This window comes from Malaclemys terrapin, chromosome 2 (genome assembly GCF_027887155.1).
Source record: "Malaclemys terrapin pileata isolate rMalTer1 chromosome 2, rMalTer1.hap1, whole genome shotgun sequence".
Taxonomy (NCBI): domain Eukaryota; kingdom Metazoa; phylum Chordata; order Testudines; family Emydidae; genus Malaclemys; species Malaclemys terrapin.
The window spans coordinates 232946345-232963572 of NC_071506.1; the positions used below are offsets into that span (position 1 = coordinate 232946345).

Below are 17228 nucleotides of genomic sequence, written 5' to 3' on the forward strand. Positions count from 1 at the left end.
GCTAACAATTGTTTTTTAGAGACGGCATAAAAAGATTAAAACACCAATTATAATAATAATGTTTAAAATTAATTATCATTTACATAGCTGGTGAAAAATGAGATTTGGAAATACAAATAGAACTAGTAATAATTTTAGAATAGTAGTATATTTGAACAATTAATCTCATCATTATTAGTAAAAGTTGTACCAATTTTGTACTTGGTATGTATATTTTAATTATTTTCCCCTCTTCTTTTAACAGTGCTGTAATTCGTCGTTGAAGCCACATATTCGAAACAGTTTATACCATCAAACATTTTATATAGACTGATTCTATGTCTCATAAACTCTCTAAGCACTGTGAATTGAAACTACCAAACTACGTGGAGTTTGCAAGCGACTAACACGTGGGTCAAATGGCATATTTTTCTGGTATTTAATAAGGAGCCTTATCAACATTATGATGAACCGGGAGAAGTGGGTTAACCTCAGTCCTTCAGAATTTTCTCAGCTTCAGAAATATGCAGAATGTAAGTACTTATTGTTTGAAATAGTCTATGTAATTTCACTATATTAATTCAACATTAAGTCTACTTCAAATTGAAATGTAATACAAAAGATTGTCCTGAGGCTCTATGTTGGCATGTTACATTTGTATTCTATGGTGATTAAATTGTATTTATTTTTTAGCTTGAATTAGACTTTGTCCCAAAGATTTGGTTTCTAAGTAAATTATATTTTTAGCATAGATGGCTTAAAAAGTTTTTTATGAACATATAGGGTTTTCAGTTTGGGAAGATCTACCTATACTAAGTATTCATGGACGGGATATGAAACACCTCTGCCAAAAGGATTGTAGACTATCTGGAAGCCAATTTGCCTGCCATGTGGTGTTAAGCTTACTGTTTCACTTCACAGGCATGTAGGATTTGCATGGTGTAACGAGAGCATGCTCAGCCATCAGTGACACAAGCATCTTGGCTTGTACTATTGCATTTGCCGCTGGTGGATGCAGAGAAATATTGATGGATTTTAAGGAGCATATCCAGCTTTTTACCAGGAGGACGGTTTCCAGTGTTGAGACACATGAAGATACAGTAGGGATTTGAAAGTGTTGAAAATAGGAATGTGTGCGACTCCTGTTGTTTTCAGTGGGATCTGTTTGCATGCATTAGTGGGAGGACTAGGATTTTATAAAGTAAATTATTTTACCCAGTGTAAGGTTGTTTGGAACAAAAGGATGTTATGTCTTCCCGACTGCTTTGTATCCATAATATAAGTTCTCACATAGTAAAGATAGTTTATTCAAGAGAGTATTGGGTCTGCCAGATATAATCCTTGGTTTGAAACTCTAACCAGTTGGAAGTGTTCTCACTGGATGATGACACTGGTAAGAACATTTTTCAAAGTGTGCTCAAGACTTCTTAATTTAAAATGTATAGCTTTATAAGAAACACTACTTAGACATCAGGTGCAACTTTTTTCACAGTATCTCACAACTTTGGCTGGGTTTGAACCATTTCACTCAGAATCCAACTATTGAGAATAGTAAAACTAATGTTGAGAAAAGAGAAGGAGATATAAATATTTATGGCAGAACTGGATTACAGGATATGTTGCCAGTGTACCCTAAATCTGAGTCTTATACCAAATACCACTCTCAGAAGGATAAAAATTGTAAAAGAATAGAGCTTTAAACAAGGTGTATGTTTGGGCTTATGGATTTAGCAGTTACTGAAGGAATAAGAATAGGAACACACAAACATTTTGACAGTCTAGATGAGCTGGCAGATGTAATATTGTAACAGTAATAAGGAATGATACAATATGTATATTAAATGCTTTTATTTGCATATTATATGCTTTTATTTCCATGATATATAGTTAGAACTATGCTGACTGACACAGTGAGACTGTTAGGAAATCAGTCAAACAAGTGTCAAATTAATAGTGCCAGAGCTACACACTTTTAGATAGGGTGACCAGATGTCCCGTTTTTAAAGGGACAGTCCCGTTTTTGGGGACTTTTTCTTATATAGGTGCCTATTGCCCCCCACCCCCTGTCCCATTTTTTCACAGTTGCTATCTGGTCACCCTACTTTTAGATCCACAAAAATAATATTTGTAATATGAAATGAAAACACATATTGGATACTGTAATATCTCCACAGGAACCGAGAAAGGGTTAAACAAGCTCCAATTGTTTTTTTTCAAACAGCATGTTAAACATTTTTATGAATAACATATTTTTATGAGATGCTATGTATGAAAATTATAAAATATATCAGTGATTCATTTGCCAGCCACAGACTATCACATTGGATTAGCATTTGCTGTTTCTTGCATTTAATTTGATATATAAGCTTAATTTTCTAAAATCTTAACTACATTATGGTATGTGTAATTTTAACTTTTCAGAAAACTCTTAACAGTTATAGTAGTTTATAATTGAGAAAGATAACATTTACAGTTTTTATTTCAGTTAGTGCTGATGTGTATAATTCTCATTTTGGGCCTGAGTCAAAGCCCATTGAGGTCAATGGATTTTGGATCAAGCCCTTAGTGATTGTTAGGACAGTCAGACCCTTTTACCAATTCTCACTGAGATCAGGCTAATGCTTCTACAGCAAAACAGTGTGAACAGGATTTTTTTTTTTTTTTGGACGGGGAACAATACTATAAAATCATGCTTTAGATTATTTTAACTGCAGTGTGTTGGTGTGACTGGCATGGCACACCAAACCCTTTGAGATATTTGGTAGTGTATTACCTGCACCAGGAGATTGAAAGAAACCTTTTTAAGCACTTCAACCTTTCATTTCAATATCAATTTTTTAAAATATAATTGAAAGAAATTTTGACAAATTGAAAAAATCAAAACATTTCATTTCAAAACTGTTGAAACAAAACATTTTGATTTTTTTTTAAACCTAAACAATTTGGTGAAATTGACACGAATTTGCAGACTATTTCAGTTGACCTGAACAGCCTTTCTCACTGAGAAAAAATTTTGAATGAAAAATTTCACCCAGATCTAGTTTATAGCTTGATCCTAGCTTTGTTAGAGGTGAGGACTGATAGCCCAGTGAATGTATTCCCTAAATCAAAGGCCCTGCTTCCTCAAGGACTGAGTCTTAGGGACTTTCCCAGTTTCTGATTAGTGTGGATTGAGGGTAAAGGAGAGTATTCACCCAGATTCCTCCTCATTTGCTCACAGTCACAAGAAATGTCACTTAAAGTGCTACCCAGAAGTTGGCAATAAGTGTACATCTCCCAACTACTATGTTTAAATATGATTATAGCGGTCATGTCCTTGGAATCCAACTGTGGATAGGACCTACTTAAGTAGTACATTGGGGCTTGCTGTCATTGCAGTATAGAGGTGGGAATGTGGTATGAGATTTAAAAAATGCTTTCTGTGCTATCTATTGAAACATTTTTATTGGATGATGTAATGCAGGGCCAGAGACTTTCACAGTTTTGAGCTCATCCTTTCCTCACTACAAAAAGAAATAGACTAAGAGTAGCTACAGAAATTCCCAATATGGAGACAACACTTTATTTCCAGTTTAAGATCTTTCCTCCTCCTGGTCTATGTAGAGAGATGTTTGTAGAAGATTATAATTTAGAGATGCTCCCTCATAAGGGACAGTATAATGAACATAGGAATTTGGAGATGCTCCCAACCGCCATCTTCAGGCGGGGCTGGATTTACACCTTACATGCCACTAGGCACAGCATCTTTAGCATCTCCCCTGCCTACAGTTGACCTTTGTGTTTTCCGTGAAAAATTAAACTCTTAACCAACTTGTAACTTTTAGGTGCCCTAGATTGTTGGTGCCCCTAGACATGTGCCTACTGTGCCTAATTGGAAATCTGGCCCTGCCTTCAGGGCACACCGCATGGCTGTGTATAGCAGTTTGCCAGAGATGCTCTCCAGTTTGTTTTGATAAAGTTTTATTCCTTTCTCATTCACTGGTTCCTTATTTAATGAACCCCAAGATTATTACATGGTGTCAGAAGTGCTGAATGAGAAGGAAACTGCAGTCATTTTGAAATTAGCACCTGTGTTTGCAACGGAAAGCAGAGACAAAAAGGCACCAGAGAATCATATGGAGTGCTAGGCACAGAGGCTTTTGCATGTATTTGGTGAGCGCAATAGTAGCTTGATTAGCTTAAGAAGGTGGAAAAAAGCCATAAATGGATTTGTTGCAACCTCTATCCAGTCTGCAATTGTCAGGCAATGTTGCAGAAAACTGGAAAAAATTCAGACAGAGATCTGAATTGTATTTAGCAGCCACAGGGGCAGAGGAGAAAAATGATTAAGTGAAATCATTAGTCTTTTTGCATGTTGTTGTGGGGGAAGCATTGGATGTTTATAACAAGTTTCAGTTTGAAGAAGGTGAAAGCATGAAGTTAAGTAAAATACTGACTACATTTGAGGAATATTGCATGCCAAAAAGGAATGAAACTTTTGAGAGACACATTTTTTACATGCATGCAAAAAACTAATGACACCATAGAGCAATATGTCGCAGAATTAAGGAAACTCAGTAAAACCTGGGACTTTGGTGAGCTGATTGAGTCTCTGGTCAAAGACAGAATCATTTGTGGTTTTAAAGGAAATGTGTTAAGAGAGAGACTATTTCATGAAGGAGACTTAATTTTAGAAAAAGCTCTCCAAATATGCAGGGTAGCAGAAACTGTGAAAGCACAAGCCAATGAGCTGAATTCACTGAGAACAAAATAATATAGTCAGAATAGGTCAAATCAAAGAGTGGAACCACTTGCTATGAAAAGCACTGCTGGGGGAAGACAGGGTACAGGTGGTCATGTGGAAGGTGTGGATCACAGTATGGCCCCAGACAGTGTGTTGCCTTTGGGACACTCTGGCATAAATGTGGGGGAAATAATCATTTTGCTAAATGCTGCAGATCCCAAATGCAGAAAAGTCAAGTCTATTCAGGTAAAGACAATCTGGTTGAGGAGTTTTTCATAGACATACTGGGATCTAGCAAGACTGATGGGAGGGACTGGATACTGCCTATGACTGTGACTGGAACAATTATTCCCCTGAAACTGGACACAGGAACTCAGCTTAATATTCTGTCTGAACAAGATTATGAGAGCCTGAAAAGACCGAACCTACAAAAATAAAAGAACTGGTTATTTTGGAACAAATATACCAGTGAAGGGGAGGTATAAAAAAGAACATTTCAAACTACCAACCAGAGAAGAGATTATGGCTCAATTTGCAAATGCTCAATATTTCAGTAATTTGGATGCATCCTCAGGTTTTCAGCAGCTAAAATTAACTGACGAAAGCTCAAAGCTATGTACATTTAATATCCCATTTGGAAGATGCAGATTCTTACACTTATCCTTTGGCATAGCTTTAGTACCAAAAGTGTACCACAAAACCATACATATGATCTATGAACGTATTAATGGTGTTGACAACTCAAGGGATGACATCATTATCTGGGGCTCAACGAAAAAGGAGCATGATCGTAGACTTTGGGAAGTCCAGGATATAACTAGAGCTACAAACCTCAAACTAAATAGGGAGAAATGTGTTTTAGGGATTACAGAACTGACTTTTGTTGGGGACATTATTTCCAGTGAAGGTGTAAAACCTGACAAGAGGAAGATTTTAGCCATTGAAATGATGCCATGTCCCCAGTCAAAGAAAAATGTCCAGCAGTTCCTGGGAATGGTTAATTTATCTTGGAAAACTCATACCTAAGGCTATGTTTTAGTCATGGGGATTTTTAGTAAAAGTCATGGACAGGTCATGGGCAGTAAACAAAAATTCACGGCATGTGACCAGTCCATGACTTATACTATATACCCCACACTAAATCTTGGGGGGGGGGGAACAGCCCAGGGGACACCATGGATGTTCTGGGGGTTGGTGTGGCCCAGGGGGTGCTGCAGGTGCTCTGGGGAGGGTGTTGGCGGGACTGGCAGGCCCCCTACCTGGCTCCTCGTGGCTCCCCCCGGCGAAGACGCAGACCCCCCTAGGTGGAGGCGCGGCCAGATGGCTCTGTGCGCTGTCTCTGCCCCAAGCACTAGCTCCGCAGCTTACACTGACAGGGAACCATGGCTAATGGGAGCTGAAGAGGCGGTGCCTGAGGGCAGAGGCAGCGTGTGGAGCTGAGGGAGGGACAGATGGAGTGGGATCTGAGTTACTACAGAGAATTCTTTCCTGGGTGTCTGGCTGGTGAGTCTTGCCCACATGCTCAGCGTTCACATCTCCAGGTGAGATTCTGTGGCCTGCGTTTTGCAGGAGGTCAGACTAGAAGATCACAATGGTCCCTTCTGACCTTACAGTCTGAGTCTATGAGATGCAAGCCTATGCAGGTGTAATTGTAAAGTCACTTCTCTTAGCTAACAGGAAACTGCAACAAATAAGAGATGAAACAGAGAAAGATGAATCGTTGGGAATCCTTAAAGAAGTGATAATTAAACTGAAGAAATAAGTAGTTGCTGTCCAAGTATAAGAGACTATTGGAACTGCAGACATGAACTTACTGTGATAGATTGAGTGATTTTTCAAGGGCAGTAAGGTTGTAATTCCAATGAGCCTCCGAAAATAAATGCTACAGAAGATCCATGAGGGTCATTTACAAATAGAGAAGTGCAAACAACAAGCACGATATATGCTGTATTGGCCGTGGATTGATCACAGCATTGCTAATGTGGTAGGAAACTGCTTTTCCTGCTTGAAATACAAACCATGCCAACAGGCAGAGTCACTGAGACCTCATCCAGTTCCACAACGGCTGTATGAGGCACTGATTTATTTACCTGGCCATCAAAGGATTATTTAATAATCCTAGATTATTATTATTCTTTGTATCCAGAAATTTGCACACTGCACAATATTAATAGTAAGTCAGTGATCGCCAGCATGAAGGCAATCTTCTCCAGACATGGAATTTCAGATCAAGTCTTTAGCGATAATGGGCTGCAATTTTCCAGTGCAGATTTTAGGCAATTTGCCATAGATTGAGATTTTTTATCACAAAAGATCAAGTCCAAATTACTCCCAATCAAAAGGAATTGTGGAAAGGTCTATACGGACAATAAAGAATCTTATGAAAAAGACTTTTGACGATGGGAGTGATCTGTATAAAGCATAACTTGTTTACCGAAGTACACCCTAGGAGAATGGATTTTTTCCAGCTCTGCTGTTAATGGGGAAATAGGATCAGATCTTATTTAAAAAGCACTGATATCTTGCTGAAATCTCATAACAATGAAAACATACAGAAGATGAAAATCAGAAGTGGAAGCAGAAATATTATTTTGACAAAAGGGCCCGTGATCTCCCATCTCTTAACCCAAGTGATGGAGTGTGTCTGAGGAATCACACCTCTAATACTTTGGGCCAAAGAGGTACCATTAAAGAACAGCTGCCTCCAAGATCTAATGTACTCTAGACAGACCAGGGAGACACATTTCAATATAATCAAAGGGATTTACCACTAATCCCAGAAAATTCCAACACTTTGACTCTGGCATTTCCCATCTGACTGATCCTTTATCATTGAGGCACAAAGGAGAAACTATCAAGGAACAAGAGAGCCACTCAGATGCCAGTGAAAGGCTAATACTGAGAAGATCAGAGTGGGAGATTGAGTCTTTTAGGATGTTTAGAGACTTGCTAACCTGCCTGGAGAAGGGGTATTTGAGGAAAGTGAGTGGTAAAGACTCACTCGAGAGTGATTTGCTGGTAACCTCTCCTCTCTAGGTAGTTGACAGATTGGGTTTATGGAAATGTACTACATGGGTTGAGAATTGTTATTAAATAGTTGTTAGCTGTTTATATATATATAGATAGATCGATAGATAAGTTAATTTGTTTTTCTTTAAGAGGGAGGATGTAGAAATATGTTTGTAGAAGATTATAATTTAGAGATGTTCCCTCATAAGGACAGTATTATGAATGTAGGAATTTGGAGATGTGCCCTGAAGGCAGGCGCTGGGGACACCCCATGGCTGAGTTCACTAGAGACGCTCTCCAGTTTGTTTTATTAAAGTTTTATTCTTTCTCATTCAGTAGTTTGTTATTTAATGAACCCCGAGATCATTACAGTCTCCATTTTTAATTAATTTTCTGCTTAAAGGCCAATTTCTGGAGCAACACAAATGTTCATTTAAAGAGAAGAAAAGTGAATTTGTGGAAATGAAAGTACATTTTAGTTCAGATTTGGCTCTTCAGTATCTAATGACTTTTAAAAAATAATAATTGTTCCAGATTATAGTTATTCTTTTGTCTCCTCTAAAGAGAGGAGTTAAGTGATCAAGTTAAATTCTCATAGCTGCTACTCTTATGAAGAAGAGGTAGTGCAAGTTTGGGGGGGCTTGTCCTTTAGTGGTTTTAGAACACTGAAGATGATAAAATAAAAATAAAATAAACTACTCTTTGAATACATTATGATTATGAAAATAAAGTAGATGCCAAATCCTGAAGAGCAAAGCATAGAGAAATGCATACAAGTTATAACTCATGGAGTAGAAGAGAAAGATATACCTCTTCCTATTGGACCTCCACCAGTGATCACCTCTTTGCCCCTGTCTTTGTTCTCTCTGTTCCTGAACCTTTTACTGTTTGTTTGTTAGTCCAACTGAGTGACTGATGCAATTCCTGTTAAAATCAAGGGCAGTGTTTCCATTGACTAAAAGAGGAGTTTGGATCAGGTCTGTATTCTTGAAACTGCAAGGTCTGCACATGAAAAGCTCTTATTGAAGTCGGTGGGTAGTCTGTGTGCAGGATCAGGCCCCTAGTCCAAAAGGAGAGACCTTGCCTCCTTGAGTGTTTGTAAAGTGCCAGGTACATGCGTGATGCTATATTATTAATAACAATAGCAGCCTGGATGGTTAGGGTAGTGAGAAATGTGGGTGAAGCTGGGTGATGTAACTCTCTCCACTGTGATCACATCACTATGTGCAGGACTAGTTTGGGGAGGGTCAATGCTCAATGGGACATCTCATTTTCAGATGGGGAAACTAGGGCTCCCATTGACATCAATGGGAGATTTGACATTGATTTAATCATCCTAAAATATGGCCCTTTGTTTAATTCCAGAAGCAGGATTAGAAAACAGTGCCTGGCTCTTAGGCTGATCTTGCTCTCCTGAATCATGCAGCATGCCATGCTCCTGAGCTGCTTTCTTTGTGACCAAAGGGCATTGTGGTTGCTCCAGCTGGGAGGGAGCTTGCTACCACCTAGTGCCATCAGTGGCAGCTGAGTCAGTGCTGCAAATTGATCTAGCAGTACTAAAAATAGCAAAGCCACAGGTCCTCAAATCCCAGCCCTGAATGGCTGTAGTGGGGGAGTATGAATAACCTATCATCTTTAGGGAAAATCACAGTGACAAACTTTTAGTCCTGGAAATTGGTTTTCATAAATTTATATTTTCAAGGATATCTTTGCCAGGAACACTTTTAGAAACTTCCTTTAAAAAAAAAAAAAAGAGAGAGAGAGAGAGGAAACGAGCGCTGATATTTCTAGCTCTTCCGGATCAGGGGTTCTCTGGTTGTGAGATTCACAGGCCTTAAATGCTGGCATTGTTTCTTACTGTGTCTCAGGGTATGTCTACACTGTGATAACACACTCGGGCTCTCAGAGCTCAGGCTGTGGGGCTATCAAATTTACAGTCTAGATGTTCGTGCTCAGGCTGGAGCCTGTGTGCTGGGACCCTCCTTCCTGAGGCCAAGCTATAGCCCAAGCCCATATGCGTACACTGCAATTTTATAGCCCCAACAGCCAAAACCCCGCGAGCCTGATCCAGCTAAGCCGGGCCAGCCGCAAGTGTTTTATTGCAGCATAGACATATCTTCAGAATCCTGAAGGACAAAAGGTGTTTCCTCTCCTCGTTGAGGCTTGATCCATTAGAGCAATGGACTCTTCCCATATTCTAGACTGAGAGGGAATTCTGTCTGAACAGATGTGCTAAGAGAAAACCCAGAGAGACCTCTAGGACTTTGCCTAATACTGCAGCCAGGGTGTTGCAGCATCAAGTGATACTACCTTTGAAGATAAATTACTTTGGCTAGTTAAAAAAACAAAACCTAACCAACAGCTTATTAAAATTCTAGAAAACATTATTTGAGAACTAATTATGCCTCTGACATGTTTTTTGCATTTATTTTCTCATTATCTACTTTTTTCCTATGGACATTTGCATGAAAGCAGACAAAATCTTTCATTTCTTTCGAGTTCATCTGTTCCTGTTGCTCATTCCCTACATGGAGGATACAGGGGGATAAATATAACTGATTTCTGTGGAATTGATTATGCTGACACAAACAAAGAATTATAACTTCAGTTCAACAAGTTGAGAGGAAATAAACAAAAAATCCTGGAATTGTGTAATTATGGCAGAATATCAGCTTTAATTTTTTTTTAAAGTTGTGAGCCCTCTTGGTTTTGAAAAAATGCTTGAAAATGTATCCCACCCAAGTGTAACCAATACAGTCCTGTCTTCCTGAGTCAGCACACAATCTGAAACAATAGCTCTGAGAAGCAGGAACTGCCTTATTTGGCTCTATCAGATGTTCACTCCAGGATCCACTGGCTGGAGGGCCCATCAAAATCACCCTAGTAGAAGAATGTGTGTGGCAGGAGGAGAGGAGTGCAGAGATCTTGGCCAACCCACTCAACAGATATATCCTGCTGCTGAGTGGGCCCTTCCGCAGCTACTCCTGCCTCTCAAGAAGCGGCCAAAGCTCCCATCCCTGTTGCTCCTGAGAGGAATTGTTGCTGTTTTGTGTGGGGAGAAGGAGGCCTATGCTGTTTCTGTGTCTCTGCGATGGGGCGTGGGTGCAGCAGGGCTGCATGGTGGAGCCCGTATATCAAGGTGGTCCAAGGGCCCTGGATTGCCTTATTCTGGCTATGCTTTCTTCTAATAAAGATACCATTGTTCACATTCAATTTATGACTTATTCATTTAAATAACAGTTTGAGTCATATTTTTAATATGTTCATGGTTATATGCATTTTCATTGTTTTTGAAATACTGAAAATATATTTCTCATTGCGTTGCTTTGGAAGAGTTTTATTGGGACATTAAGGAGTACCACTATGTAGTTCTTTTGGGAGCATTGCAAATTTTATTGGCTGTTTTGGGAGATTATTGATTGTCTGAAGAAAGACACTGCACAGTGGTATACAATGTATTGCTTAGTAAAGCAATTTGGAATATACTGGAAGAATATACTGCCATTAAATGACAATATTATATGATATAGTACTGTTTTATACAGTTAACAAAATAATACGTTTAGTTTTTGCTTAAAGGTCAGATCACTTCATATGAAACCTTGAATATATTGAAACCGAATGTTTCAAAACTATTTGTTGCTTGATAAAGGTGCCATATCTTGGGATTGAATGTAATTGTGATGGTAGCTGTTGATAATGGATTTACTTTGAAAAATGCAATACGTCAGGATGCACTAACTGGCCTATTCAGAGATAATGTGATTTCACCCAGAAAGACATATTGAATAGCCTTGGAATTCTGAGACTTTGCTTGTCTGTTGAAATTAAAAATATTCTTTTTTATTAATTGAATACTATATGAACTTGATAGAGTGGACAACTCCTGCCTTTAGTTTCTCTTTTATATCAATGGGTCTTCACAGTGGTAAGGGCAGAATTTAGCTTCCTTGCTTTTATCAGAATATTAGTTAATAGCTAATATTTTTGGCATATCAGTGTTGTCATCGTTGCTTGGAAGGAAGCACCATGTATCCTTAAGTAAAGGAAACTCAAATGAATGAAGGGAAAACAGTAGTTATAGTTTGGAGTGTGACCAGAGGAGGATAGGGACTTTAGTATATGATTTAAGTTAACCATGTGCTTAAGTGCTTCCCTGTATAGAGGCCAGTATTTGAAAAATGAGAGGACTGGGAAGCATCCAAATTGCTGGTAAATTATTTAAATGACACTAATGAGGATGAGAGAGGATTGAATAGGTAAAGAAAGGGGTCAGTGCATTATGGATCAGGATGTAGGTCAGAGCGGGAGTCTGGTCCAGTGGGTGGAGCAGGTATGTACTTGAGGAATAAAGCCAAAGGTCAGTACCAGATGACCTGGTATCTACCGATTTACCAGAGCCAGGAATCAAAGCTGGGTTAGATACCAAATGCCAGAGCCAAGGGTCAAGCCAGAGTCGGAAGTCAGAGCCAGGACTATTAACTGATGACTGAAGCAAGATGTAAGGGCAGGAACTGGAGGAGAGGCAAGGAGCAAGCACAGAGCAGGAGCATGGTGAGATCAGGAGTGAAGGCCGGGTTGAGACAGGAGCAGAGCAGGAACAGTGTTGGGTGTAGGAAACAGGCAGAAGCAGAGTCCAATGCAAGAGGAAATCACCTGGCTGCTCAGACAAGTTCCTGTCTCTCCTTCTGGCTTAAATAGTGAGGTTGGGCCAATTGGTGGAGCCAGTTCCTGTGGGTGTTGCCTTGGCTCAGGTTGTTGTCCTACTAGTTTCTTGGTCCACCAGGTTTTACCAGACATTAGATGGAGGCCAGGATGTGATGGCTGTCTAGGAACTTTCAGGCCTGGGTTCAAGACCTGGGACATCACAGGAAACAAAGACCAGAGCAGTTAAGGGAGTTAAAATATCTGTGCTTGATTCACCACTGCATTAGTCCAGTTTTATGCCAGTGGTTGCAAATAGATATTGGAGGTGCAATCATGAGCCTCAATGAGGGAAGAAAAACGTTGCTGTTTTGTAAGAAAAATGGAAGAGCTGGAGGAGGAAAGGGGAAGTGTGTACTGGAGCAGTGGTGCCCAACCTTACTACACAGGAGGGCCATGTAAACCTAAGCACAACCTTGTGTGGAACAAACAGGTTCTACATATTTTAATAAGATTTAAAGTCATCTGTATCGATTTATATTTTAAGTTCAGCTTGCTTTGTGTGTTTTTAGATAGAAACAACCTATGTACAGTATTATCTATTTAAAAACAAATAAAGAATTCAGTGCATAAAACGTGTATCAGAATGATAGAAAACGGGAAAAAACATATATGAATCTGCTGTTAGTATATTGTGTTGAAGCAGCCTGAGGGCCTTTGAAATGCTCTGGTGGACTGTGTACCGGCCATAGATTGGGCTTCCCTGTACTGGAGGAAGTCACTATGGTCCTGGGAGTTTCTCCAAAGATCTTTAACAGTAAGGGAGCAGAGGCCAAGGAAGTGGGTTGAAGTATGAGCCATGATTCATGGGATGAATTGAGTGGTAAGAAAGCAAATAAAAAAATACATACTAAATTAAATAAGAAAAAACAAAGGGAAAAAAGACCAAAAGGAAGGATATATATATTCAGAAAATATGAAAATGTCTTCATATTGAATTTCAGAACATGTTTTTAAAAGGGTTTGCAGACCAAGACCCATGGGTGCCTGGTAAACTTACAGCTCCCATATTAAATTAGTTACTGGAGAGGACAGGAAGCTGAGAGAAATCAGACCTCAGAATGGAATGAATTTAGAAAAAAATCAGAATAGTGTTAGAATAGGTTTATAGAGAAAAGAGCAGTGGAGGCGATCCAGAAAGGTAGCTTAGCTAACCTCATAACACTTAATTCAGAAATTTTTGCTTTTAATGAACATTTGTATACAATGAATAGTAAACATTTTGTATGAAACAGAATGACTGTAACAAAGAGGGGGATCAGATGAAAGGAATCCAAGTGACCTCTACTGAACAGAAGAGAACTGTAGAGATAGAGTAAACTTTCTCTTCCACTGATGATGAAGCTGCTCTACAAGAGCTATTGCATTTTCTGTGGAAGTCTCCTGTAAAGATTCTGCAAGTGTATAAAAGAAATTTCATACTGAAAAGCTGTTAACTAAGTAAGGCAATCAACATTATTTTAATTAGCAATTAGCTAGTAGTTGTGATAAAAGAATGATGACTTGCTTTTAACTTCATTGGTTTATCATAAATTTAAAGCCATGGTGCCTACCCTATGAATTTTGCATGAAGCTAGACTTGCTAAATCGTGTCATGTTGCTGCTTAAATCCAAGCTCAATACTTCATCTTCTAATCTGCAGAAATGATCAAGCAGATGCTTTTTCACACAATAAAACATGGTATTACCAAACAGGATTGCAATCACATTGCTATGCCTTTTTAAATAATAAATGCTTTAAAATAATGTTGCAGTTTTGATATAGACCCTTAAAAGAATGGCATTTGTAATAAGTTGTCACTTCTTCCCTAATGCACTCAAATACTTTCCAACCAATTCATATAGGCCCTAATTAAGCAAAACAGTTAAGCACATGATTAAAATTAAGCACTTTTTGAAGTGTTTTGTTGAATATGGATGGTTGTAAATATGTGCTTTAAAGTTAAACATGCACTTATGTTCTTTTCTGAATTGGTATCAAAGTCTCTATCAGGGACTTTCAGAGTAGTAGTTGATTTTATGGTACTTCCACAAGACCTGTATTAGTTCGGTACAATGAGTAATTTACAGGAGGGATGCTGACCTTTCTTTTAGATTGTAAGCTCCTCGGAGCAGGTGCTGTCTTTTTACTGTATACTTTGCAGCACTGAACATTTAGTGGGTGCTAACCATGCATGTGGTGCAATTAATAAGCAGCTCCAATTGACTTTGCAACGAATAACCCAAGTCATCCTGCTTCTCATCTAGCTCAACTCTCCTGCTATCCCTTTACTTAGGAGCCCAACAAGACCCTGGGTTGCTTTAATTTTCCTTCTTCTCCCTCCACACTACATTAATTGTCTCATCTACCCACAAAACCTGTGATACCTGTATCAACTATGTGTAACTTACAAAAACAACAAAAAACAACACTCCAACTGTCAAAACAAGTTAGCAGACAGAACCTTTCCTTTCCTTCTGGACACACATCTAAATTGCTTTCCAAATATTCCAGGCATGAAAATGTAAACTGTTGCTCAGGATATGCCTTAACATCAAAAAGCTACACGTAATTCTGCATAATTAGGCACGACCCAATGTAATCACATGCCTCAATTTTTTTTTCCTGGAAACTTGTAATATGCTTTTTGTATTACAGAAAGTCTTTATTTTGGGGCTGAGTCAGACCTCTTCGAGTTGTACGTCACCTCTAGTAGATTAAAGCTGGAGAAATTACTCAAAATGACTGTGTTGAATTAAACTAATGAGCCTAATAAACATCTATGTTTCTTCAGTAGATAACACACTGTGTGCATTTTGGTTTTCCAGCATGAAAGGAAAATCACATATTGCACCAAAGCCCTTGACTTTAACCTGAAAATACCTAACTGTTATCTATAAAACCAGGCTAGTTGTGAATTTTGTTGTCTGTAGACAACTTAAATCTCCAGTTTGACTGTCCCCATTTTTAATTGTATTGATTTAATTTATTGTCATTGGAACAGGTTATACTGCAACTCCTTGCTTAACATTGTAGTTATGTTCCTGAAAAATGCCACGTTAAGCGAAATGATGTTAAGTGAATCAAATTTCCCCATAAGAATTAATGTAAATGGGGGAGGAAGGGTTAGGTTCCAGGGAAATTTTTTTTTGCCAGACAAAAGTCTCTCTCTCTCTCTCTCTACATATACACAGTATAAGTTTTAAACAAACAATGTAATACTGTACACAGCAATGATGATTGTGAAGCTTGATTGAAGTTGTGGAGTCAGAGGGTGGAAGAGGGTGGGATATTTCCCAAGGAATGCCTTACTGCGAAATGATGAACTAGCAGTTGGCTGAGCCCTCAAGGGTTAACAAATCCATAACTTACACTCATTATCCTGTTTCCTCTTAGCCTTCCCTCTCTGCCTCTCCTTCCTCCTGCCTCTTGTCAACTGCTCAATCCCAATTGCAAATCCCAACTGCCACTGCCTTTTCTCAACTATCCTTTCTAGCTACACATCTCCTACTCCTAAACTTCTATTCCAACATGCCATGGAATCTTCCATAGGGTTACCATATTTTAATTTAAAAAAAAGGAGGGTACTCCACAGGGCCCCGGCCCTGCCCCAACTCCGCCCCTTCCCCGCCCCCTTCCCCGCCCCCAGCCCCTTCCCCGAACGCTCCACCCCCCTGCTCCTCCACCTCCCCTGGTTCCCGCGAATCAAATGTTCACAGGAAGCCTGAAACAGGGAGGCAGCAGGTAAGCTGGGGCTGGGGCTGGGGCTGGGGCGGGGCGCGGCAGGGCGCGGCCCAGTCCGGCCCCCTGGGCCGAGCGGCTCCCTCTGGTGCCGGCCGGCCCAGGCCAAGAGGCTCTGGTCCTGGCGTCTCCTGCCCAGCTAGGCTTGGGCCCTGGGGCGCCAGCCCTGGTTCTGGCTGAGCGGCTCCGGCCCGCCCTGGCCCCGGCCCCCGGCTGAGCACCGCAGGCCCCAGCGGCCCCGGCCGAGCACTGCTGGCCCCCGGCTGAGCACCACCGGCCCCAGCGGCTCCGGCCCCCGGCCGAGCACCGCCGGCTTCAGTGGCTCCGGCCCCCGGCCGAGCACCACCGGCCCCAGTGGCTCCGGCCCCCGGCCGAGCACCACCGGCCCCAGCGGCTCTGGCCCCCGGCCGAGCACCGCCGGCCTCAGCGGCTCCGGCCCCCGGCCGAGCACCGCCGGCCCCAACGGCTCCGGCCCCCGGCCGAGCACCACCAGCCCCCAGCTGAGCACCGCCGGTCCCAGTGGCTCCGGCCCCCGGCCGAGCACCGCTGGCCCCAGTGGCTCCGGCCGGGACCCAAGCCCCACGACCCCTCCCTCCCTATTTTCCCAGATGTGTCCGGCTTTTTGGGATTTCCTCCCGGACGGGGATTTGAGGCCCAAAAAGCCGGACATGTCCGGGAAAATCTGGACATATGGTAACCCTATCTTCCAGAACCTTTTAATTCAAAAACTCCATTCATTCTCATTGTCCAAAATATTCTGCTTTGAGTCTGAATAGTTATACAGAGAGAGAGAGAGAGAGAGAGAGACTCAGTTACACTCAGATTGATCAGTATATAAACCTAAGGCTGAAAATGAAAATTAGACACCCATCTTAGCTGCCTGGTGAAATCTACTGAATGGGACAAGAAATAAATTAAATAGATTATTTGCTTTCCCAGACCACTACTTTGCTACATGCTCTCCCTGCCTTGCTTAACTAATGGCGCCCCATACTATAATTCACGCCCAATGGAAAGTAAATACTGGCCTCCCACTTTAGTTTCTTTGTTAATGCCTCCAAACGGCAATTATGCTTAGCCTCAAGGAACACA

The 17228-nt window shown here is 40.6% G+C and overlaps 1 protein-coding gene across 1 annotated transcript in view; it reads left to right on the top strand.

Moving 5' to 3' along the window:
- Nucleotides 1-442: 442 nt before the first annotated feature.
- The window catches only part of DGKB (diacylglycerol kinase beta), a 465349-nt gene continuing 448563 nt past the window's right edge, over nt 443-17228 (top strand). The window contains exon 1 of the mRNA XM_054021197.1: nt 443-512. Coding sequence (XP_053877172.1) covers nt 443-512 — 70 coding nt within the window. The remainder of the gene's footprint in view (nt 513-17228) is intronic.